At 48.6% G+C, this 24,847-nt stretch overlaps 2 protein-coding genes and 1 pseudogene across 4 annotated transcripts in view; 2 read left to right on the forward strand and 1 right to left on the reverse strand.

Annotated features, from left to right (window-relative positions):
• LOC147429741 (nicotinamidase 1-like) overlaps window positions 1–24,847 on the reverse strand; it is a 97,108-nt gene that overhangs the window by 48,650 nt on the left and 23,611 nt on the right. The gene's annotated exons all lie outside the window — the stretch shown is intronic.
• LOC147429742 (uncharacterized) lies at window positions 10,764–12,351 on the forward strand (annotated as a pseudogene).
• On the forward strand, window positions 12,474–13,940 carry LOC147429743 (uncharacterized). The gene is made up of 3 exons (XM_086495279.1): window positions 12,474–12,815; window positions 12,996–13,157; window positions 13,287–13,940. Exons 1-3 carry the CDS (start codon window positions 12,516–12,518, stop codon window positions 13,782–13,784), a joined length of 960 nt encoding a protein of 319 aa, XP_086351405.1. The 5' UTR covers window positions 12,474–12,515; the 3' UTR covers window positions 13,785–13,940.

Here is a 24,847-nt window from a genome sequence, read left to right on the forward strand (position 1 = left end):
CTACCTATTGCAAAACCCCACGATCTTGATAAATGGCTAACAAATGCTAATAAATATGTAAACTCACTAAAAGTGATCTGACACATATATTTAGTAGCAAAACTACACATCACTCAAGACTCTGGCCCAGGGAAACCCTAGGAACAGGGGTCCTACCTCATCCCAGCCTACTGGTTGAGCAAAACCGTGGAGCGCATCGTCGACAACATGTACATCTACCTCTGATACGGCCGAACACAGCCACAAAACAACCCTTACTCCCTAAGCTGCTCCTGGGAGATACTCAAGCTACCACCAGACAGGAATCTGAACTCTAACAAGCACGTGGTGCCATTTCCTTATAGTGGTATCAGAGCTCCAGTCGTGTGCTTTTATGAAAGCATACCGGTCCTACCAAGAATAGACAGAGCACAATGGCGTTTCTGGATTCTACAGAGTACCTGCAGCTTCATCTCGATGAGCTTCGCGACATACTTTCGTGGCATCCTCGACAAAATCTCCCGATGTAGCAAAGTTTTCAATAGTTTCTGAATTACATGTTGCCCCAAGTGGTACCACCTCCTTCGCCACCAGAAAATGCAACCGACAACCCTCTCAACCTAAACACACATGGTACAACCGCCGTTGCCACCACCTCCCCCACCACCGCCACTTGAGTACAATGGCTCGAGCCCGTATGGATATCCCTACCATCCACATCCAGGGTTTGCACCAAACCAGCCAAAAGATTTCAAGGATGATAGGAGGAAAGTAAAATTTTTCGCTTTTTTTGGAGTGAAGGATAGGAAGAAAGCTTTGCAGTTCCTCCAACAATTTGAAAACATTTATGCTTTGGGAAACTACACGGAAGAATCAAAGATTTCTCGAGCTACAGGATTTCTCGAAGATAGCATCCAAATTTTATCAAAATGGGGAAACTTGAAAATGCTTGCCACAAAGTACAACCAAAGGTTCCTTGACGTCTATCTTCGGGTGTCTTTCTTCAAGTTGATTTTCTTAGATGACCACGGCGAGCGATATACCATTGGACCATCACCCTTAGAAGAATATCGTCTTTCTAAATAAGTATCGACAATGCAAGAGCTTATGGACCATGCTGCTGTCGAGTACAAGCTTATGAAAGGGAGGCTAGAGTTTACTACAAAAGAAACTCCGTCTAGCACTCGAAACTCTCGGCCACAACAAACCAACCCCCGAGAATCTCGTGAAGTCAACCTCAAAGGCCTTGTTTGACACAGCGTCAACGCGAAACCCTATTACAAGAATGTCGACGCTTTGAATGTTTTCAGACAGGGCATGCTTACATTTCATGTCCTCCAAGAACAGACACGTCCTCCAAGCAAACTTCCGCTCCAAGAGCAGATAGAACTGCAGGACCACCTCCGGCTAAGAGAGCTAAACCTGCCAATGGGCTTGTACCTCATATTTAGGGCATTGTTCTTGGAAGTTCTAATAAATTGTGCAGAGCTTGAGGATGTTCACTACGCAAAGTTTAGGATGTTGACTTTTGTTGAAGCAGGTTGCAAACTTGTAACTAAGTCTTGAATCTGGCGCTCACTACTACTGCTCTCTCTCGCGCTCGCCATCCCTGCCATCCTCCCTACTCCCCCACGCACTGCCTTGACCCTACTAGCCCTGCCTCATCCCTCCCCCCCCTCTTGCTGCCCTGAGCTACCCGCCACGTCCGCGCCCTGCCCCAGGTTGCCCGTCAATCCACACTTCCTCCTCGCGCTGCCCGCAGCATGCCCTTCATTCCCCCACTCCCTCCTCGTGCTATCCTTCGGTGTTGTTTCCCGGCGGTATCAATTCGCCTTATCGCTTCACCTCGTTCTCATCGACGCCCTCAACTCCCCTTCGCTCGCCTTCGCAGCAGCAGACACAAATGGAGGATCTACTCCACCACAGAGGGACTCCACTGAAGCCCCCTCGCTCGACCCCGCAGAACCCACCATCCATCCTTGCTCTTTCGCCGATGCAGCAAGCGACCTTAGAGGCAAAGGTGGTGCGCCTTCATGCCACCTCTGTTATCTGCAAGATTCTCAGCACCAGGCCCAACAGAGGGGAGTTTCATGATCTCCTCCAAGCCCGCCTTCTCGCAGATGTGGGCAAGATCCTCGATGTTCAGCTTCTTAGACGTGGCTACTACCAGATAGAGTTTGAGACTCCCGAGATGGCGTCCAAGGTCATTGCGATGAGCCCCCTGGCCATCCGAGCAGTTCGAGCTCATTTTCGACAGTGGCGCCACGGTTTCAACCCTGCTACCGATGTTCTTGTCAAGGAGGCAGACCTTCCATCTCAGTCTACTTCCCCGGCTTGAGGAGAGAGTGTGAGAGTGCGCGCGTGCGGAAGCGTGAGAGAGAGAGAGAGAGAGAGAGAGAGAGAGAGAGAGAGAGAGAGAGAGAGAGACACCAGAGATGGTGAAGAGGGGGCGATCAGCCCCCCATGACTACCATGAGCAGAAGACCCAATACAATTAGATGTGTGATCTCTGTGAGATGAGAGATGTGGAAGTGGGTACCCCCTCGCCCTAGTGGTAAGTGTCTGTCCACCTAAGATGGTGGTGTCTTCTTTGGGAATGTCGGAATACCATATGCCATGAGCATGGCCATATACACCTGGCATCCGGTGCCTTGCCGGCGAAGTTCCTCTTTAGATCTACAGATTTCAACCATATACACCTGCTGTTTTTTTCTCTGTTTTCAGCCCTCCGACGGCTGTGCACACAGAGATAAACCCTCCCTACACCCTCTGCACCGCTCCGGACCTTGCCGGGAGCGTACGAGCACGCTGAGAATTGCTGGACAGCAGCGTTTTCATCACCTCGCAGTTGCGTTTTTGGGTGGACAGCTGACACATGGTTTGTGTTTTTCACAGAGGATGAAGTTACCTCCTGCCAGGACACCATCCGGTGGTGATCCGTGCGGTCTCTCAGTGACTGCTGCAGTATACAGTATCTTATACATTGGCTTGATCATCTACGGGCGTACGATCCTTGGGAGATCCATTCATTCCAGCCATCATTCGGCGGTTGCGCACTCCAGAGGGGGTGGTGACTTGTGGCTTGCTATGGACACACCTATGCACTCATCAGAGGAGTTCACAAGATATGGCCATGCTCATGGCATATGGGATTCCACATTCCCAGAGAAGACACCACCATCTTGGGTGGATAGACACTTACCACTTGACCTCGACACGTCAGATCACTTGCTTACACAGGAGCATTTACATGGACTTAGGGAGAGGATCTTGGATCTCTTCTTGGACAAGTTCATTGCTTGGATCTACAGACTAGAGTGGGACTTCAGTGCTTTGGACTCTCTTGGAGAGTTTACCCGCGAGATGCGGGAGATCAGACATCATTACACGACTACATCCATGATCTGGAGTCACCCGGAGCTTGGCTTGGATGGTAGTGCAGTTGATCTTCTACACTCCTGATCATTTGGATTGCTACCTTCAGAGTTGCTTACACTCATCCTCGGTAACCTTTAAGCAGACTTAATCCCTCAACCTGGGCAGTAGGCCACTCCAAGCTCATTTACATTGAGAGCCACACCGAGTTGCGGTTTGGTGGCGTGTTTGGCACGGATTCTGTTTAGGTTGACACCGGAGGATTGGAGGCGGGAGATATAGGCAAGACGACGCAAACTGACCAACCTCTTCTCAAAGACCCTTCACAGCGCACACTGTTAGAGTCTCGCTTTCCCCTCATCTTGGATTACCCTACCTACTGACAGAATAGCATCCAGTGGTGGTCCGTGTGGTCTCTCAGTGACTGCTGCAGCTTACGGTAGCTTCTACAGTACAAACTGCTTAGTCCGGCTTTCCTTGATTCGGAGGAGTTTATGGCGCAGATTACTACATCTGACCTTCCTGGAGTTTTACACAGCTTAGCCACCTAGACACACTGGGTTACAGGTTCATGCATTGATAGGCTTCCGGTCATTCTCATGACGGTTCCTGGGCTTCTCCATTTTCTCCAGACGGTTTGGCCACAGACACCACAGACCCTACTGGGCAGGACACTTGCAAGTCTATTGGCACTTCTTTCACGACAAGGAGTTGTTTTCACACTTAGTTCGGGACCTTCACGCAGTATCTTCACCCTGCATTAGCGGAGTACATCAGTTTGTGCTACACTGCTCGTGACGGCACTTTACCATGGAGATCTCTCAGCAGTTCAAACACCCCAGACTGCTGCTACACTCATGGAGTATTGTCCTTCATTGGACATTGCAGCAGACATCTTCATCATTTGCCTCACATCTTCGGCTTCATGCGGCTTGTTCAGCATCTAGTGCTGAGAGGGGGTGTTAGACTAACACCACTCTGCTGCTTCACATGTCTAGGGCATACTTGTACGGCTAGTATGTCTCCGGGCTGGCCACCCATAGTCTAGGTTGTACCTGGTCCGGCCGCCCGAGTTTGGGGCTAGCCGTCCACTTTGTCCGGGCGCCCACATATATTTCCATATCATTTTTCTGTTGGATCGTGGGGATTTTTAATTGGCCTTGCCCTACCTCCCCTTGGGCACCTATTTATGGGACCAGGGGGGTACCCACTTTCACATCTCATCACACAGAGATCATCTGATGTATTGACAGGGTCTTCTGCTCATGTTAGTCATGGGGAGCTGATCGCCCCCTCTTTCTACATCTTGCGTTTGTGGTCTACTGTCTCTCTCTCTCTCTCTCTCTCTCTCTCTCTCTCTCTCTCTCTCTCTCTCTCTCTCTCTCTTCTCTCTCTCTCTCTCTCTCAAGCTTCTGCACACGCGCACTCTCACCGAGAGAACCTTCCGCTCCTGTCCAAGATTGGCTCAGAGATTGGGACTGTCTTAGAGACAACTCGCACGGCAGCCTCTGTAGCTACCAAGGCAGCTAGCATTCCCACAGTACGTGTTCTAGTTGGGGACACCCACACCCTCCCGAAGGTCATTCTACTACCCTCGGGTGAGCGGTGGTTGGCTTCGAGCCTTCCGAATCAGTGTTTCATTTGTCGAGAGATGGGCCATCTTGCGAAGGCCTATCCACGGAGGAGGCCCCGACCTTCACCTCAGGCTCAGCCCCAGCCTCCTAGGGGTGGCCAGCAGAAGCAAACAGTGTCACACGGTACTTAGGCAGACTCACTCTCCAAGCCTAAGGTGAGCTCAGGCAAAGGAGGGTGGCTAGCAGCAGGTTCGTGGTTGGCATCGACAGGGACCACCACGTTGGCCTGGCCCTCCGGGTGGTCGCCAGAGGCTTTAGGCCAGCAGCAGTGGGTTCCCACAAGGAACTGTTTCGACTCTCTTCAGCAGGATAAGGTCCCCGCTCCACCCTCCACCTCAGCCTCTCCTTTGACAGCTCCTCCTCCCCCCGAGTTCTCTTGCGCCCCTCCCTCCCCGCCTCCCCCCTTTCCTTCTGCTGCTCCCCGCCCCCCCCCACTCCTCCATCCCCCACTACCCCCCCTGCTTCCACATGTACTCCTGTTCCTACCCCCCAACCAACCCATGGGGTAGGATCTTCCTCAGTTGCTAGGAGATCTCTTGGCAACGCTTTTTCCACGAGTCGCTTTGCGAGAGAGACGGCCTTTCTTGCGAACCCCCCTTCTGGTGCAGACGTCTCCCTTCGCAACAATTCCTTGTGGACGTACGAGCTTCGACATTCGTCGTAGGTGGGACTTCTTCGCCTACGACTTCACTCGGTGACCCTTCACCAGACTTTGAGACAGCTTGTTTCAGAGTTCATGTACTGTTCCTTGCAGCTAGAGGGATAGAGGCCATCGACACAGCGGTTGGCTTTTCTTTTCCCCTATGTGGCAGGGACCAGTCTGAGTGGACTCTGGACTCAGTGATGGAGTGGCTGCAGGCACAAGCCCTCGAGTTCTCTCACCACAGGGGAGACTTGGGGGTTACAGACCTGATACAGACTTTGCGACTGTTGGCCAAGTTCTCAGTGACACCTCCAGACTCCGCAGGATGTAGACACATTGTGGTCTTTGCTGACACGCACAGCCCACCATGCCATGTATACATACATGAGGACTCCTGGACAGAGGAGGTTACCTGCGCACGGCGCGCTCTTCTTGGGCTTGGACTAAACATTCTTTGCACTCATGCCTATCTCGAGGACGCTCGGATGCGGATTATTCCCCATCCAAGCCAGCCTCGAAGATAGCGCGAGTTGTTGCAGCATCAGTTCTTTCTCCTTCCCCATGAGGATTGTCTCATGGAACGTGCAGGGATTAGGTGGGGCCCAGTTTCAGCGCCAACGGGGTCGATTGCGTGAAGAGCTTCAATGATGCCTTGTAGGCGAAGAGATTGATCTTCTTATGCTGCAAGAGCATCATCTTTGTGAGAGTCGCATTAGACAATCTGGTTAGCTTTTGCGTGGGCGATATGAGACATTTTGGTCAGCTGCATTTGGACCTGGTGGTATCCAAGGCATAATTACCCGGAAAGCGGAACGGGAACGGCGACGGCCTCCCTGCGGAACGGGGAAACGGGAAGGGGTCCGGAACGGGAGCGGCGCGGAACGGGAGGCTAAAAAAACACCCAAATAATGCTATTTTTAGCGTTGTGTGTTTGAAAACAAGTAGAGTACTAGAGTCCTTTGACTCTAATACCCACAAAAAAACACGATTCAAAGACCATTCAACCTTATTATGACTTGATTGGGATGTGCGACAGCCGCGGCCATGGATGATGGTACATACATAACATTGAACAAACACAATGCCCATACACAATAACACATGTAATTACAGATTAAAGCTCTCAAATAATTGCAAGAGTAGAAGTCAGAGATAACATTTTTCGCTTAATTCTGGCTAACAAGGCCCGCCAATGCGCTACAAAAAAACCAAAGGTGACATATACCATAATGAGAGTCGAGACTACAAGGGGGCCAAACCAGTGACCACAATACCAAAAGTCTGAAGGTGACAAATACCATAAAGATGCTAGTATCTACAAATGTCAAGATAGGGCAAGGCTCACGAAGCCATACAAAAAGGTAAGGATAATAGGAGTCCTAAAGTCCAAACTCTCGAGCCTCAAGACTCGAGACTCAAAACCCACTAGCCTGAGAGGCCTCCCAATTCGTATAGCCGACTGTAAATCATGCACATCCTCCCATTCCTCATCATCGAGCTCTAGGCTCGGCTTGATCTCAGCCATGGATGAAGTACCTGGTGTCGGTGGCTGTGCATCTCCACCTGCCTGAGGAGTCTCTTGCTCCATCTCCCACTATGTAAAAGGATCTGGTTGTTTGCCTGTACTCTTGCAAAGCATTTTCAAATTTGCGCTAACAAAGACAAGATCATTTGCCTTCTCCACTCTAAGCCGATTCCTCTTCTTGGAAGCAATGTGGCTAAAGGTACTCCACAATTGCTCCAAGCATGAGGTACTAACTGACTGGCTGAGAATACGAATCGCCAATCTTTGAAGCTCAGGGCCATCATAGCCATAGTCCTCCCACCATAGCACTGAACCTATCTTCTTGTGATCAAGCTGAGCATCTAGACTGCCAAATGACCCCCGCATCTCTCTGTACTGTCTCAACTGATCTCTGACAATGCCTCGCCCATCTCTGTCTAGAACCATCTTGTTTAAGATCTATCTAAATTGATTCATGAACTCTCTCTATCTGTCTCTTGCCCTGCACCTTGGAACTCTGGATCCACCATGTACCTTGCCCCGTGTAAAGGAGAGGCATATGAATTCCACCTCAAGCTGCAAAGCGTATGGATCTATCGCTCTGCGTTCGGCTCAAGCTGTGCAAGCTGCTCGATCATGCGGTCCATTGCCTCATAAATCTTGCCAATGCAAGGATCCATGCCATCCAGAACTCGAAGCAAATGAACCACCGGTTTTACCTGTGCATCTAGATTCTTGAGCTCCTTCCAGAACTCAAGATCCTCTGCCTTATCCTTGCACAAAATCCCTGCAGCTGTCTTTGCATGGGGGGAGGTGGTGAACTCATCACTCATGAAGACCTGTCGGACCGCATTTTGACATTCGGACAGCCTACGCATAAGAAGACAGTTGAATGCGAAGCAAGTGTCTGAATACTTTAGAAGCACTTTGTTGCCCGACCTCTTGAGGTACTCACTCCGAACCAAGTTGTGATTGTTGATGAAAGTAACAATCTTCACTGCATCAGCAATGACTGGAGCGATCCAGTCTAGCCTGCTGATGTCTTTTGGAAGGTTGTTCAAGCAGTGTGCCATGCAAAAGCACACTGTCACATTGCTGATAGTGGCCCTCTATAATAGCTGCTCCTGCCCTGTTTGATGCCTCCCCATCTGTGACAAAGGCCACCACATGTTGCTCACCGATCGTTTCTATGGCCGATGTCCACTCTGCAAAGAGGACATCGGCAGACTTGCCACTCTCAGTGGCATCATGAGAGTGCACAAAGTACATCTCTCCACTCGAGTATGCGACGAGGCCATGGATAGATCTCTTCCTTGTATCGCTCAACCCGTCGACAATGAGGGAAACGCCATGTTTTGCCCAAAGCCGTTGAATATTGAGTGTTGCTTGCTCCACGATCACCTTCTCTCAATCAAGCAAAGTCATTCGGAGAGCCTCTGAAGATGGCAACACATAGCCGGTGCCGTACTCTCGTATCCGCTACACCATAACTTTCCAATACTCCGACCTATTTCGATCACACATAGAAGAGGTTAGTATAATAAATCATAATTGATTATTCACAGTTTAAACTTTAGAGATCATAGTGGCGGAAATGACGATAACAAAAGAAATGAGAGAGAAGATCGATAAAGCATGCCTCGCCGCCCTAAATGGGATATGGTCGTGATAGAAGAATCGGGCCATAGCGGCATCCACCTCTTCCTTCTTCTTTGGGTCCCAAGAGGTGGCAAGGGTCCTTTGGCGACGAATCGGACCCGGTGAAGATCCACGCCACCGGCACTGGGTAGAGAAGAAGAAGAGGAAAATGAGGTCTTTGGGTCGATACATTTGCGTGCAAGCTTGGCTTTATGGTTGAATTGCCGATCCTTTTCTTCAAGCTCCTTCCTCTTCTCGATGGTTACGTTGGTGCAAAATCTCACCTCATGTACCGGCACTCGAAGAAAGTGTGCCCTCACTTTGTCATGCCCCCCTTTCCACGTGTAAGAGCATAGCTTGCATGCCCATGCACGAGAACCTTCCGCCATCGACAAGGTGCCCTCCGAGGTCACTTCATCCCACTATGACCATTCCTTCACCTTTTGAGTGTTGCCCGCATGAACGGAGGGGTTTGTACAAGAAGAAGAGGCCATGGATTATCCATGAAAGAGAGAGAGCTTGATCTTTGAGTGTTTGAGAGAGAGAGAGAGAGAGAGAGAGAGGACTTGAGAGAGAGAGGCTTGACTCCGTAAGAGCTTGAGGTAGAGAGCTTCACCTCTTGAAAGTTGAGACGGAGGGAGAGAAAGCTTGAGCCTTGAGGGTTAGCCCAAGAGAGAGAGGTTGAGAGCTTGAGCCTTGAGGCCCGAGCAGCGAGACTATGGCTTGAGAGTTGAGAGCAAGGGAGAGAGGGCCTTGATGCATTTGTGAAGGAATGGGGGGAAGAGGGAGGAATATATAACCTTCCTGATGGCTGTATATGCCTGTTTTTTACCGTTGGCTGCCTTGGAATGACCGTTTTGTTGCTGCCCGTCTATGGCCGTTCGAGCCCGTTCCAGTCCGTTCCAGTCACAGCCGGTCAGTCGGAACGCCCGTCCGTTCCGCGACGTTCCAGGCATGATCAACTGGCCGGAACACTATTTCGGCGTTCCAAGGCCCCCTAGGCACGTTCCCTAGTAACTATGATCCAGGGAGGGATATGTATGACTATTGCGGACTCTTGGCAGTAGGCCATTGTGGGCAGAGGTATTATTGTGTCTGGCAAGGCTCAGTGGATTACTATGCAGTTTCTGGGCTGCCTCTTGGGCTTCCTGAACATCTATGCGCCCAATGTGGCAAGTGTACGTGCAGAGTTTTGGTCTCACATTGTAGAGTCTTTGCTGCATACAGAGCAATGGTGCATTGGGGGTGACTTCAACATGCTAGAGGATCCCTTTGACCAGGGTTGTCCACGTCCGTCGAACGGAACGTCCCGTCCGTTCCGTCCGGGTTCCGTCCGATCAAAAAAAAGTGACCGTTGGCGGACCTTTTTGACTGTTTTTACAGCCGTTTTGTAGCGCCACGTGCTGGCAGTTTTTGAACTTTAAAAATTGAACGTTGGGGGCCTTGGAGCCTTGGCCCTTGGGGCATCATAAGCCAATGTGCCATCCCCCCCCCCCCCCCCCCCAATATCCCACACACACACACACACACACACACACAAAGCCACATCGGCTATGGCCATGGCACATGGAATTTGAATTTTGAAGCATGCTCTCTCTTTAACCCTCTTCTCCCTCTCTCCTCAAAACCTATATAAGGTTGCCCACCCTCTCTTCTTCTCCATATATCCCTCAAGCTCTCTCATTCATCTCCTTCCCTACTCAAGCTCCCTCAAGCTCTCTCCATTCATCAAGGGCCAAGGCTTCAAGCTTTGGCACTCCATCAAGGCTTCAACCTTTGGCACTCCATCAAGTCTTCAAGCTCTCCATTACTCCTTCAAGCTCCCTTCATCTCCTTCAAGCTCTCCATTGTTCCTTCAAGGCTCAAGCTTTCTTCATCTCCTTCAAGCTCTCCATTATTCCTTAAGCTCCCTTCATCTCCATCCATCTCCTTCAAGCTCTCCATTACTCTAAAGTTCTCTCATCACTCCCCATCCCTCAAGCTCTCCATAATGCCGCCCGCTCTTCATGAAGCCTTCAACAAGCATTGCCGCTACTTTGAAAGGGTGAAGAACAAGCAAAATGTTTGCAAATGGTATTGCAAATATTGCCCGAAGACCATGACCTCAAGCTCCACCCGCCTTATCATCCACTTGACCAAGGTGGGAGGGAAAGCGGGTCCTTGTCCGAATATCCCCGACGACATTCTCCAAGAGTGCAAAGCAAAGTATCTCCCCTTGAAGACGCGCAAGGCGGTTGCAAAGGCATCGGAGGAGGCGGTTCCGCCCGACCATGATCTCTCCGATTCGGGAGAGGATGCTTCTCCATCAATGTCCGTTGCATCCGGCGGCGCTACCATGGCCTCCACCGAGGGTGGTAGCGTCTCAAAGAAGAGCAAAAGAAGTCATGGTGGGCGGCCTCCAAAGCAAGCTACTCTTGCACAAACGGTGGGTGGAACTTCCGGTCCATTGTCTTTCCTCAAAGAGAGGCAATGACAAGCGGAGATAGAGATTGCACGCACCATCATTGAGTGCAATCTCTCTTTTCATATTCTTCGCACGGATCGTTGGAAACGCATGGTGAAGGCTATTGCCGCGGTTGGTCCATGTGAAGGGTGGACGGGAGTGTCATACCATGACATGCGCACCAAAAAGCTTGATGAAGAGAGGGCACGAATCGACAAGTCTCTTGACCCCGTGCGTGCCGGATGGGTAAAGTATGGTTGCTCTATTCTCACCGATGGATGGAGTGACCGCAAGAAGAGGGGAATCATTAATATCCTTGTCTCATGCCCTCTTGGCACCTACTTCTTGCGAGCGGTTGATGCGGGAGCAAGGGGGAAAAAGGTCACGGGTGCCTTCATTTACCGCCACATTCGTCAAGCCATAAAAGAGGTAAAATTTTTGATTCCACTCTCAAGTATCTACTATTTTCAATTTTGTCTTTTGCCTTGGCTCTTCTCACTTTCACTTCTTTCTCCATATGTAGATCGGTCCAAGCAACGTCATTCAAGTAATCACTGACAATGCCTCCAATTGTGCTTCCATGGCCAAAAAGCTAGAGGCGGAGTATCCACACATAGTATGGACTCCATGTGCATCACATTGCATTGACCTCCTCTTGGAGGACATTGGCGACCTACCTTGGGTAAAGGACATTCTATCCCAAGCCCTCTCCATCGTCAACTTCATCAACAAAAAGGTGAGAGTACTTGCAATATATCGCACTTACTCCGGCTTGGAGTTGAAGAAGCCTTCCGCAACACGCTTTGCCGCTATGTGGCTCCTCCTTGAGCGCCTCTATGATGTGCAAACCAACTTGCAAAAGACAATGGTCTCGGATGAGTTCAAAGCATGGATTGAAGAAGAGACCCAATCATCCCAACAAGATGCAAAGGCCATCCAACGGCTTTGCTTGAAGGAGGAGTTTTGGCAAGAGGTCAAGGGTCTTGTCATGGTGGTATTGCCATTGTATAAGGTGCTTCGGATGACCGACATGGAAGGGTCTACCATAGGTCTCCTTTACCACTTCATGGAGGAGGCTTACAAGGAGATTGAGAGATCCACCATTCTTGATGGAGCACCCGATGGTTCACGGTAAACATATCACCTTATGATTTATGTACATAGTAAGTTGTCTTTTTCTATCTACGGTTCTACCCTTCCATGCTTGACTATCTTTCTCTCTCTCTTTGTAGTGATGTGTTGGAGGAATCTCCAAAGAGAGATGACATTCTCTTCCTTGTTAAAAAGCGGTGGGATTGGATGAGGCGACCAATCCATGGCTTTGCCGCCCTCTTGCATCCGGCTTTCAAAAAGCCATCAATCTTTGCGGATCAAGCACTTCAAGAGGAGCGCGACAAGTACCTTCCAAAGATACTCAATGAAGAACACCATGGAGAGTTTCTCCAAGAGCTCATCAACTATGGAGACCAAAGAGGCACGGCATTCGCTTCCTCGGTGTGTTGGAAGAGGGATTCGTTAGTGAAGCCTCTTTTTTGGTGGGAATGTTTTGGCTATCAATTGCCTCACCTTCAAAGGGTGGCATTGAGGGTTCTTGGACAGGTATATCATATATATTAATAATTATACATAATACCATACCATAAATTATAAATTTATAATCTCAATCATGTCATCATTTGACATTCATCATTCATGTGACATGTCACATAAGTCACCTCTCAATTGAAAATTCCCACAATTCAAATCTCATGCCTCTCTTCTATCATCTATGTGCTCTAGGATTGCTCATCGGGTGCATGTGAGCGGAATTGGTCGGCGTATTCTCTTATACACACCAAGATCCGCAACAAGCTTTCTACGAAGCAATTGGAGCGGCTTATCTATTGTCGCTCCAATTTACGCATGTTGAGGTCCATGCACGAGATGCCAATGGCTAGGCAGGTAATTGAGTTGGCTACATCATACTCTTTATTTATGCTTTCACATGTATGATGTATCATGTGCTCATATTTTTGGCATACCAAATTGCTAACTCCATTAATCTTCTTGCATGTTGTAAATGACAAATAGGTGAATGTAGATGAATGCAAGCTCTCCATTGAGACTCTTAAGAGTCTCAACAAAGATCGCGATCCAGAGGAGGAGCAAATATTTCGAGACCTCTACTTGGAGTTGGAGGAGATTGATCGCCGTGTCTCTCGCACACGGTCCCGCAAGAAGGTGGTTGTGCGAGCTTTGGCAACTACAGGTAGAGGAGCTTCCACTTCGGTTGCTCGTGGGAGTGGAAGAGCGTCGGCACGGACACCCAGGACCTATGTGCGGCGAGGCTCGGGTAGCGGATCTACTATGGCGGACACCACTTTGGAGAATGTGTCCATTTCTAGACCTGCGGATCCTAGAGAGCCAGAGTTTGATGATGAGGGCAACATCCTTAGTGAGGGAGATTATGGTCTTGCATCTAGTGCATCGGATGCAAGTAGTGATGAGGATGATGCAGCTACCTCTAGCTCAACCTCTAGCTCAAGCTCGGACCACAACTCCGGTGATGAGAGCGATATGAGCACTTAGAACTCTCTCTTTATGCTTTAAAGTTTGTACCCATGGGCCATGAGACTATGAGTTGTGTCACTACTTTTTTGTACTACTTTTTGTCACTTGTATCTCTCGAGCCTCGACTCTCTACTTATGTAATGAATTATGAAATCAAATGCAATCATGATCATCTTTTTTCGAACATTGTCGTTTCCAATGTCCATGGCCAAATCTTCAATGTTCTTACTTGTAAGACATCTCCTTTGAGTTGTATGTACTTAATACTAAGTAGTTACTCATAATAGAGTAAAAGCTCTGAAAAATATATGATTTATTTTTTTGCATCGTACGTTACGTCAACGTACGTCTAATTTTTTTTAGTTCGATTAGTACCGCACGTCTTCGTACGTGTAACCATCGTACGTGACCGTACGTGTCAACTATGCCTTTGACAAGATTGGAGATAGCCATGCTACTGTGCACGGGGCTGAGTTGGCAGCTTGGGAGAGGCTATGTATGACTTTAAGGGTTTCAGATATTTGGCAGCACTCTAGCTTTGTGAGGCTCCCAGGCAGCTTGGCCTTCTCTCGCTTGGACCTTACAGTGGGAGGAGTGAATCTATCTCAGATAGATCGCTTCTATGTAATGACCACATATGTGACTTGGGTGGCTGGGACATCTTTTTCGGACCATGCACCAGTGATCCTCACTACGACAGATAGACAGAGGAGGGGGAGCACGATGCTACGCATCCCTGAGAGGATCTTTTTGGATTCAGAGCTCAGAGAGCGAGTGGTGGCTCTTTGGACAGAGGGCTTGGACACGCAAGACTCTCATGCTGACAGAGTGGCCTCTGGACTTGCTCAGCTTAGTCGTTTCTTTCTTCAGGGGTCTACGGCTCGCCTAGTTACAACGAGGGAGGAGGAGCCAGCATCTCCGACGGGCGTTGCTTCCTTGCAGAGGACGCAAGAGCAGCACCAAGACAGTCCTTGGTTAGAGGAGCAGTTGTAGCAGGCTCGCCAGGAGCTTGCCAGCATAGAGGAGAGGCAACATGAATTTGCTTTCGATCGGCAGGAAACTCAGTGGACGTAGGTGGGTGACAGAGTGACCGGGGCGTTCTTTGAGGTAGTTGGACCCGCCATGCGCACACTAGTGTCAGCCAGTTGAGGAGACCTGACAGGTTAGTGGCTTCAGAGCCAGAGGATATGCGTGCAGTTGCTTCTAACTTTTATCGTGACCTGTTGTAGCAAAGCCTCAGTCAGAGCGTTAGGATGCATGTAGAGAGCCCGTTTGGGAACGAATGCCTTGTTTTGTGACTGAGGAGATGCGCCAGAGGCTTGAGCTGCCTCTTCACTTAGACAAGTTCCATGCGGCCCTTAAAGCACCGAGGTAGTTGTCCCGGTGAGGTGGTTTGACTCCCGGTTTTTTCTTGGAGTACTGGGATTTGCTTGGCTCAGGCCTTTGCAATGCTTTTCAGTACATCTTGCACATAGGAGAGATGCCTGACAGCATGAGTGAGGGCTTGATCTACCTCATTCCCAAGGAGGGTGGTTCCTTGGATGAGATTCGGAGTGGCATCCCATCACCATCCTCAACTCTGCCTACAAAATTCTAGCCAAGGCTCTGAGTTTGAGGATTCAGCCACTTCTAGAGAGTATTATACATGGGACCCAGATAGGTTTTGTCAAGGAGCGCAGTATCCTTGACAACATCTTCACTTTTTGGGAGGCGTCTGTCCTCGTGCGCCTCCGAGGTGAGGATCTGGTGATACTTCTTCTCGATTTTGAGAAGGCCTACGACAGAGTTGACTCGGACTTCTTGGAGGGCACTCTACACAAAATGGGTTTCTCAGATGCTTAGATCAGAGGTGTGTCAGCTCTTTACAGACGTGCACACAGTCAAGTGCTTTTGACAGGAGGTAGAGGAGACCGTTTCATGCTCACACACTCGGTCAGATAGGGTTTTCCTCTAGCCCCCTTCCTCTTTTTGTTCTATGTTGAGGCGATCAGCAGATTTTTGGTTTCACAACAGGTTGGTCTGCGTGGCTTAGCGCTCCCTACTCGGGGCAATGAGCTACTTAATGCTAAGTTTGCAGACGACTCAGCTTTGTACTTGGAGGGCCAAGAGGCCAACCTGCACAGGTGTGAGCAAGCTCTAGCGACATTTTGTTGATCAACTGGAGGAAGACAGTGGCTTTCTGGGTTGGCAATGCTCCTATGCCTAATTGGCTGCCAGGTGAGGATTTTAGATGGATTTCCCCAGGGAGTGCAGTTTGCTACTTGGGCTGCCAGGTTGGCTTGGACTTGTCTTGAGTAGCAAATTGCTCCCCTCCTCTTGTCCATCAGGAGGAAGTTGTTACATTGGAGTTCGGCACAACTCTCTTTGGAAGGCAAAGTTGTAGTGGCCAGGCAAGTGTAGTTGGCTACTATGTGGTACATTACATCTTGCTGGATCTTTTCGAGCTCTTGCATCAGCCAGGTAGAGAGGCTTATCAGAATCTTTCTTTGGTCAAGATGCAACACTTAGATAGCCCGGGCCAAATTAGCTTGGCAGGTCATCACTCTACCTTGTTCTCAGGGGGGTTGGGGATCACCAAGCACAACAAAGCAGAGCCCTTCTTGGGAAGTTTGTTGTCAGAGGATTGCTTCATGGGGAGGAGCCCTGGAAGGAGTTTTTGCTTCAGCAGCTTAAAGCTCGAGTGCCTCGGGTAGGAGGCCCCTGGAGACCTTTCATCAGATGGATCTTCACAGAGATACGCAGTTGGTCAAAGCAAGAGACTGGAGGATCGTTTTGCTGTGAGTTTGCTTCGCTCTTGGGAGCACTGCGGGGAGGCCTGGAGCAGCACCAACCCACTTGCACGGAGGAGCGCTTGAGACAACCCCTTGTTTGGAACCCCATGGTCATCACTCAGAGAGGCCACTTAGTTGGTAGTAGGCTAATTGAGTAAGTTTGTATATAAGTAAACCTAAACTAGCACTAATTGGCAGAAGAGGCAGCAGGAGCACCGTTGCTCAACAAGCACTTCTCACCAAGAACCTTGGTGGATGTTCCTCCTCCAAGCAAAGACCCCCATCAACCTCAACCATGGGCGATTTCATCAGCAAGCACATCGCCAACAAATCCCAACATCTAGCATTTTCCAGATTTGTAGCCCTAGCGTTTTTGGAGCCATATTGCCCTCCCTTGTGCATGGCGTTTTCAGCATTAGCATCAGCAAATTTCAGCAGATAAGCACCGACAATTTTCAGCCATAAATACCAGCCAAATCAGCGTTTTCAGCAGTCGCAGATTTCAGCCTTGAGCGTTTTTGGACAGCAGATACATACCTTCAGTTTTCAGCCCTAGCGTCGGCCTCGTCACCCCCGTCGACGACACCGACAGTCTAGACTTGCATCAGCACATGCATCCTCATTGTACCAGTTGTGCAATCAATAGTAGACCACTCTCGCCGACGAGAGTGGGGCCTTCGGAGGAGGGTTTTACAACGTCTCTGGTGTCCTATTCTCTTCTCTCTATCTCTCAGTCTCATACACTTTCTCGCACAGTGTCCATTCACTTTGTTGTGATCATAGCACTCTCTCATTAAGAACGGAAGGCTCTCCCTTCCATAAGAACAAAAAGGAACCTTGAGCACATTATGGAGCACTCATCTCGAGAAAGAACGACATTCATTCCGCTGCACCTTACATTGGTATCAGAGCTTTGGCAATGTTCTGTATCACTCAAGGAAAGAACCACAAGAATCACAAGAATTTTTTTGGCTTGTTGCGGTCGCACGAACCCAAGTTCGCTCGAGCGTGTCGATTCCTAATCGTGTTTTTGAAGAGTGACAGGAATCCCAGGAAAGAAGGGCTTGACCAGCCTCCCCGTGTGCCTCTTTTCACTCATTGAGAGCGGACCGTGCACTTAGCGGCCGGCCAATCGACGTGAGGTGGAAAAAAGCAACCTTGGTGTGAGCGCAAGGCCGCCAAGGGGTGCGCCCGCGGAAAAGAGAAGAACCCGGGTGAAGAGAAGATCCTTCTCAAACACGGATTGCAAGCGAAAGAAAACCTCAAGAACCTCAAGAACCCAAGAACCCAAGTTCCTCGTGAACATAAGAACCAAAGATCATAGTGCATGGTCATCACCCGAAGTGGAATGGATACTTCGCATACAGGTGATGAGCATGAGAGAGGTGACGAAGAGTTTTCCCCACCAAGAGATTTTTCCGACCCTTCCCCTTCTCCATCTACGCCACGAGTTGTACCAACTCCCATGGAGGTGATGGTCAAGTCGATGATGGAGATGATGGCACAACTAGAAAGAAAAGCAGAACGACGGGAAGCCAAGGACCACGAGCGCGAAGAACGCAACGAAAGAATTGCCATACAACAAGAAGCGACTCGCATTGCCTTGGAACGCGAGCGCGATGAACGAGAAGAAAGAAAAGCACAAAAACAAGAAGAAGCTGAAGCAAGACGAGCGGCCTTGGAGGTTGAGGGTGAGGCTCAAAGAGAACTCCGCACTCAAGAATTGGTTCGACAAGTACTTGCCTCGAAGTCCGAACCAGCCAAAGATCGTGGGAGTTCTTCAAGTGGCGCCAGCCACGATGCGGATTCCAACAACCCAGTCACAGAGAAGTTGACTTTCAGTAAGTATGATGGTAAGATGGATGCTACGGTTATTCATTCTTCATTGCATCAATTTAATGCTTATTTTGCGACAACTAAGAAGAAGGGAAATAGCAAAGTTTTGACAGCAGCCATGTATCTTGCCGGTGATGCCATCAATTGGTACCACGCATGGCAAGAGGCACAGTTAGCCGCGCACCTAGAGAAAGCCGACAAATTCACCCCCCTTTCCTTCAATTGGGCTGATTTCCAAGACAAGCTCAAGGCGCGGTTTATGCCACCTCAGTACCTTGCACGATTGAAGGACGATTGGCACGCTCTCAAGCAAAATGGTATGCCGGTTATGTCTTTTTCTAATCGTGTTTTGCAGCTAGGTACCGAATTACGCAAGTCGGATGATAAACGCAAAGAGGCATTCCTTTTTAGGTTAGACGACTATATCAAGTTTGATGTAGAAGTCTTCGACCCAATCGATCTCAACAAGGCGGTAGCGATTGCTCTCGCACAGGAGATGAAGCACAACAAGGGAAAGCCCAAGGAGAGCAAGACTTCCACAAGTACCTCTCAGACTTCTCAGAACCCTCAGAACAGTAAGAACGGTAACTCTTCTAACCAATGTTCCAACAGTCTCTCAGAAAAGAACTCTTCTAATGAACCTAAAGGTAAGGCTAACACAATTGCTAAACCTAAGCTCACTCTAGATGAAAAGGTAGGACAAGGAATTTTAGGAGGATACATCAGTCGGAAGAGCAAAGCACTTATTCTAAGGAAGGTCGTTGTTTTCATTGTCACATTAAGGGTCACATAAAAAGAACATGTCCTAAGCTTGAATCGAATGAATCTAAAGAATCCACAGAACCCACTTCCTCTGTCAATGCAATTACTCATAACACGAATGTGCCCCAAGTTTCTCCTCACCCTCCCATTGATAATTCTCTCATTAGAAGTTATGGCCTTATGACGAGGCACCGTTTTGTCATATTGTTTGACCCAGGTAGTATGCATGATGTGATCAATCCCTCTTGTTGAGAAAGCCCGCCTAGAGGTTAGTCAGAAATCTCCTCTTGAGGTCTCTGGCTTTGTTCCTGGTATGGACTCTCTCATCACGCAAGAGTGTCTTGGTGTGTTGTTTACAATTCAACAAACTGCTTTCCGTAGAAGATTTTTAGTCTCTCCTCTCTCACGATGTGATATGATTTTGGGCATTCGATGGTTTTGTGAGAATAACCCTCTCATTAATTGGGCGGAAAATACATTCACTTTCAATGCCAAAAGTGATTCTCCCATTGTCATTCGTGGAGAGGAAGTTGTTCGTTCTCCCTCTCTCATTGCAACTGTGCAGGCGAAGATTGAACGGATTCAGGAGAAGGAGACTCTCTCAGTCTCTTCTTCTTTAAAGCAAGACACACATGATTTGCATGATGATAATTTGAATGACAATGATAAGCACGATGATTTGGATGATAATGATGAGCATGATGATTTGCATTATTAAGATGTGATTTCTCACAAGCATGATGATTTTCATGAAGAAGATGTGATTGTTCACAAGAAGGATGATGTGTTAGTTGATACTTTCTCTAGTGAAGATAACCTCATTGCAGAGACGATCAATCACGAAGAACCGATCTTGGCTCTCGAGCCTAGGTCCACAGAACCCTCACAGGAAGTATTATGTGTTCGCATGATTAGCGCACGCATTGTACGAGTGTTTCATTTGTGATCGTTTCACGTATTTTAGTCAGCGTCTTTATGTGATCCCTTTTCCTAGGCATGACATATTGTACGTTGAGCACGTTTCACTCATGAATGAGCAAGAATGTATGCGGATTGTTCATGAAAAGTTGAAAAGTATGCATTCAAGGAAGCCACATTCCATGTCTCTTCCTTGGTATGACACATTTGTAGAAAGAGCACAAGAAAGTATGAGCACCAAGCATGGGCAATTCCATTGTGAATTGCCACGATTGATTGCTTTAGATCAAAAGAGAAAGATTCGATCTCATTGTTTGCGTGTGTGTGGTGAACAGTTTGGCACTCCGTCTCTTTGTTCATCTACATTGCATGCACAGTCTTTGAGGAAGACAAGATTTTTTCCACTCACTTTACATGGAATGGGTATGTTCATGGTTTTGTGTTCGAAATGGTTTCAGGAATTTTCAACCATGGAGATTCCAGCATCTAGTGTTTTCCAGATTTGCAGCCCTAGCGTTTTTGGAGCCATATCGCCCTCCCTTGTGCATGGCGTTTTCAGCATCAGCATCAGCAGATGAGCACCGACAATTTTCAGCCATAAAGACCAGCAAAATCAGCGTTTTCCACAGCGTTTTCAGCAGTCGCAGAATTCAGCCTTGAGCGTTTTTGGACAGCAAATACATACCTTCAGTTTTCAGCCCTAGCGTCGGCCTCATCACCCCCGTCGACGACACCGACATAGTCTAGACTTGCATGAGTCACCTGCATCCTCATTATACCAGTTTGTGCAATCCATAGTAGACCACTCTCGCCGACTAGAGTGGGGCCTTCGGAGGAGGGTTTTATAACCGTCTTGGTGTCGTATTTCTCTTCTCTCTCTATCTCTCAGTCTCATACACTTGCACGCACAGTGTCCATTCACTTTGTTGTGATCATAGCACAATCTCATTAAGAACGGAAGGCTCTCCCTTCCATAAGAACAAAAAGGAACCTTGAGCACATTATGGAGCACTCATCTTGAGAAAGAACAACATTCATTCCGCTACACCTTACAATACTGGCAACACGGAGAGAGGCTCGTTCTGCTGCAGCACCTCATTGGCAGGAGGAGGGTCTCACAACTGAGTTCTTGTCAGCCTTTTGGGTGAAATTGTGGGTCGCTAGACAGCCGCGGCGAGTCTCTTTGTTCCAGTGGCTAGTTGCACATAGAGCTACAGCAATGGGGAGCGGAGCTGGCTAGTACATAGTGGCCTTCCGGCAGCATGCGCAACTTGTGACCATCCTTTGGAGAGTCAGTGTCACTGTCTGTGGGACTGCCCTATGGCAGGGCAGGTTTGGCTTCGGGTCCTTCGGCTGATGCCAGTTCTTTCCACCGCACAACAGTACACTTGGGGGCAGCTGCTTGATCCACTCTCACGGGCCCTGCACTACAGTTTGAGCTATCCTCCACTAGCAAGATGATAGTGATACAAGGGGGTCAACCTACACTCCAGCCTGCTACAGAGCTTACTCCACAGGAGTGGTGCAATGAGAGAGGTGTGTTCGGAGCTCGTCTGTGGCCTAACACTCTGGTTCATTTGGCGGATCTGCTGCTTCCGCATCTTCGAGGCTCACCTTGTGCCACGAACGGAGACTGTTCGAGATTTTTGGTTGGAGTTGATCCTTACTTTCAGGAGGCAGTTCGAGACTTCAAGGCCTCCGACCGCATGCGGGAGCGCAGAGAGGCATTCCTTCAACTCTGGCGCCCTGGGCCTTTCTTCACCATGGTCCGGGGTGAGCTCAGATGGCACTACTGTCCACCTGTGTGGCTTTTCCCTCCTCCCATCTCTTGATTTAGCCCTCATTGTACATATGCTGTTTTTTTCGTTGGGAGAGTCTCCCCTTATGGTTGTTGTAGCACTCTCTAGTAGTGGTGGTTGTAGCCCTATGGGCAGTTTTATTAACTAATAGAAGGATCTTTTTCTCGAAAAAAAATAAAAATTTGTGCAAAGCTTATGGAAAAATCAACGGCTTGAAAGCCCTTATCTTTTTTGACCCAGGAGCTACCGAGAATTTCATTCATCCCGACTTCCTCAAGCAGATGGACTTTACAAGGTGGAGAACTTGAAGCCGAGCTAGCCAATGGGAAAACTACCTCTCCCAATAACCATCCAAGGATACCATGGAAAGGTAAATTTTCACATCATGCAGTTGAGCAATTTGTGACGCTCTCTTGGGCATGCCTTGGCATGCCACGAATGTGTTAAAGAGTTCAGGCATCTCTCCTGATTCGTCCAGTCGGTCCCAGTTCCTCCCAGGGATAGGTGTTAGGGAGTGAGGGTTGTTTTGTGGTTGTGCCCAGGCAGTGTGAGGTAGGTTTCTCATGTCGGGTTGTGTCTAGTGACAGAAACTAATGACGTGGCATGTCCATAGGTTGTCCCAACTTATAGGGCACCTGCCGACAATGCCCTAGGGACCTAGGGACACTCGAATCAATAAAAAGAAAAGCGTTGAAAGCGTTGACTGGCTGTACGGACGTCCGTGATTTGCGCTGGCTGTGCTGACGTGGCAAGCAGTACGGATTTCCACGTTTTGTGCTGCCAACTGCTGACGTGGCAGGTTGTACGGAATTCCATAATTTGCATTGACAGCTTTTTGGGCTAGTAGCTTTTGAGTTTGAAGCTTTTGGACTAACTGCTTTTGGGGCTTTGCTTTTGGCATCTGAAAATTTATAAGAGGCCCTGGGCCTCACTCTGCAGAGCATCTGGACATAGAGTCTAAGAGCAGAGGTCCCTCGAGAGTTGTACTTTGCAATGATTAATGATAAAGAAATACCGAAAGGGGGGCCAATACCTTTGTGCATGAACCTACGCCGGGCCGTGTCGACTCTCTCTCTCTCTCTCTCTCTCTCTCTCTCTCTATATATATATATTTATTTATTATATATTATATTATATATATATATTTTATTTTATTTTTTTTTTTTTTTTATATTAAAGCTCAGTGATTTTGAAGCTTCTATTTGTATGTTGCTATTGATTTCTCGCTTGGAGTGTCCAAGCCTGTTACATCTCGCCATGTTTAGCTCGGGTTTTGGCTTGGTTCCATGGTCCTTAGTACTCCTGCAGGCTTGTCATATTTTTTCCCTAAGCACTATGGTCATCTGCTGCCCTCTCCAATTATTCTCCCTTTTTTCCCAAGGTCTTGGAGGTAAAGGGCTGGGTCGGGCAGGCTGATGTATGGCCTATATAGCCAAGGGGAGGGTCACCTCTTATAGCATAGCAGTATAGCCCAGAGGGGGGCGCCGTCCCTTGGGTGCCCCAAGGGGACTTGGTGCAGAGGCAGAGCAGCCTGCATTTTGCTGCAGATCAGCGAGTGTTTTTGGCATGGATCAGCCCAGCGTTTTTGCTCAGCAGTTCAGCCCCAATGTAAGGTGCAGCAGAATGAATGTTGTATTTTCTCAAGATTAGTGATCTTTATTGCTCAAGGTTCCTTTTAGTTCTTAGGGAAAGAGAGAGCTTTCCGTCTTGTATAGAGTGCTATGATCACGAACAAAGTGACTGGATACTGTGCGTGCAAGTGAATGAGACTGAGAGAAGGAGAGAGAAGAGATACGACACTGAGAGGTTGTAAAACCCTCCTCCGAAGGCCCCACTCTCGTCCGCGAGAGTGGTCTACTTTGATTGCACAAAGGTGAACAATGCGAATGCAATGGACTGATGCAATGCGACTATGCCGATGGTGACGACGGTCATGACGACGACGACTCAATGGCTGAAATCTGTAGGCTTCTAATCGCTGAATTCGGGGGCTGTTTCGGTGGTGAAAATGATTGTTTTGGCTGCGTTTTCTTGGGCTAAAGATAGGCGAGCTGTTGCAACCAATCTAGGGCTGATCTGCTGTGCTTCATCTGCTGATAATCCTGCGTTTTCCGATGCTGAATTGCTGATCCAAAAACGCTGGAATGGCAGAGGTGCTACTGCGTTTTATGGCTGAAAACGCTGGTTCAAAAACGCTAAGGCTATGGGTACTGCTGCTACAAACGGGATGAATCTACAACCACTAGATGACTTGGGGAGTGAGGGCAATCAAGCAAAGGCTGAAATCGCCATGGGATCTGGTATGGCTGAGGAAAGGAAAAAACGCTACCAGGCTGAATTGTGGGAAAACGCTGATGCTGATGTGGTTCTGTCGCAGGAAAAACACCGAGGACGGGGTTGATCTGCAAGGGACTAACGCCAGAAGGAGGAAGACTTCAGGCGATGCTGATGCTCTGTGAAAACGCCAAGGAAGTGGGAGGTATGGCGATAGCGGGTCATGAGCGGGGGGTACTGCTCAGAAGTTGCCTGTTGAGCGGGAAGCTCGTGCTGCCTCTTCTGCCAGAAAGTGCTAACTTAGGTTTGCTTATATATTAACTTAGCAAAATTGCCCTACCTACTTTTGTTGGAAAGTCACTTAAAAATAATAAGTGAAAATCCCAATAAATAGGAAAATAGGCTAAATGCACTGGAAAATTCCCCTACTGATGCAAATGGATTCGGATGGGAATTCCGATGATCATGCTGTGTGCAACCGGAGGATATGCATCTATGCTAAGTGACTGGGCATGCACGGTCTACGAATAGACTCACAAAAGTGCCAGATCATTGCTAATCTAAACTTGACTGAACTGACTGAACCCTGCTGTGGTGTAGCTTGTCCACGGACACTAGGTTGGGATGTGTCACGTGACATCCCCTCCTTTTCAAAGTGAGATACTGGTACCGAACTGTATGGCGTCAAGGGAGATCGCCAACAGCATCCGGAATCCTGGAA

Source organism: Adiantum capillus-veneris, chromosome 22 (assembly GCF_014529385.1).
Source record: "Adiantum capillus-veneris isolate H3 chromosome 22, ASM1452938v2, whole genome shotgun sequence".
NCBI lineage: Eukaryota > Viridiplantae > Streptophyta > Polypodiopsida > Polypodiales > Pteridaceae > Adiantum > Adiantum capillus-veneris.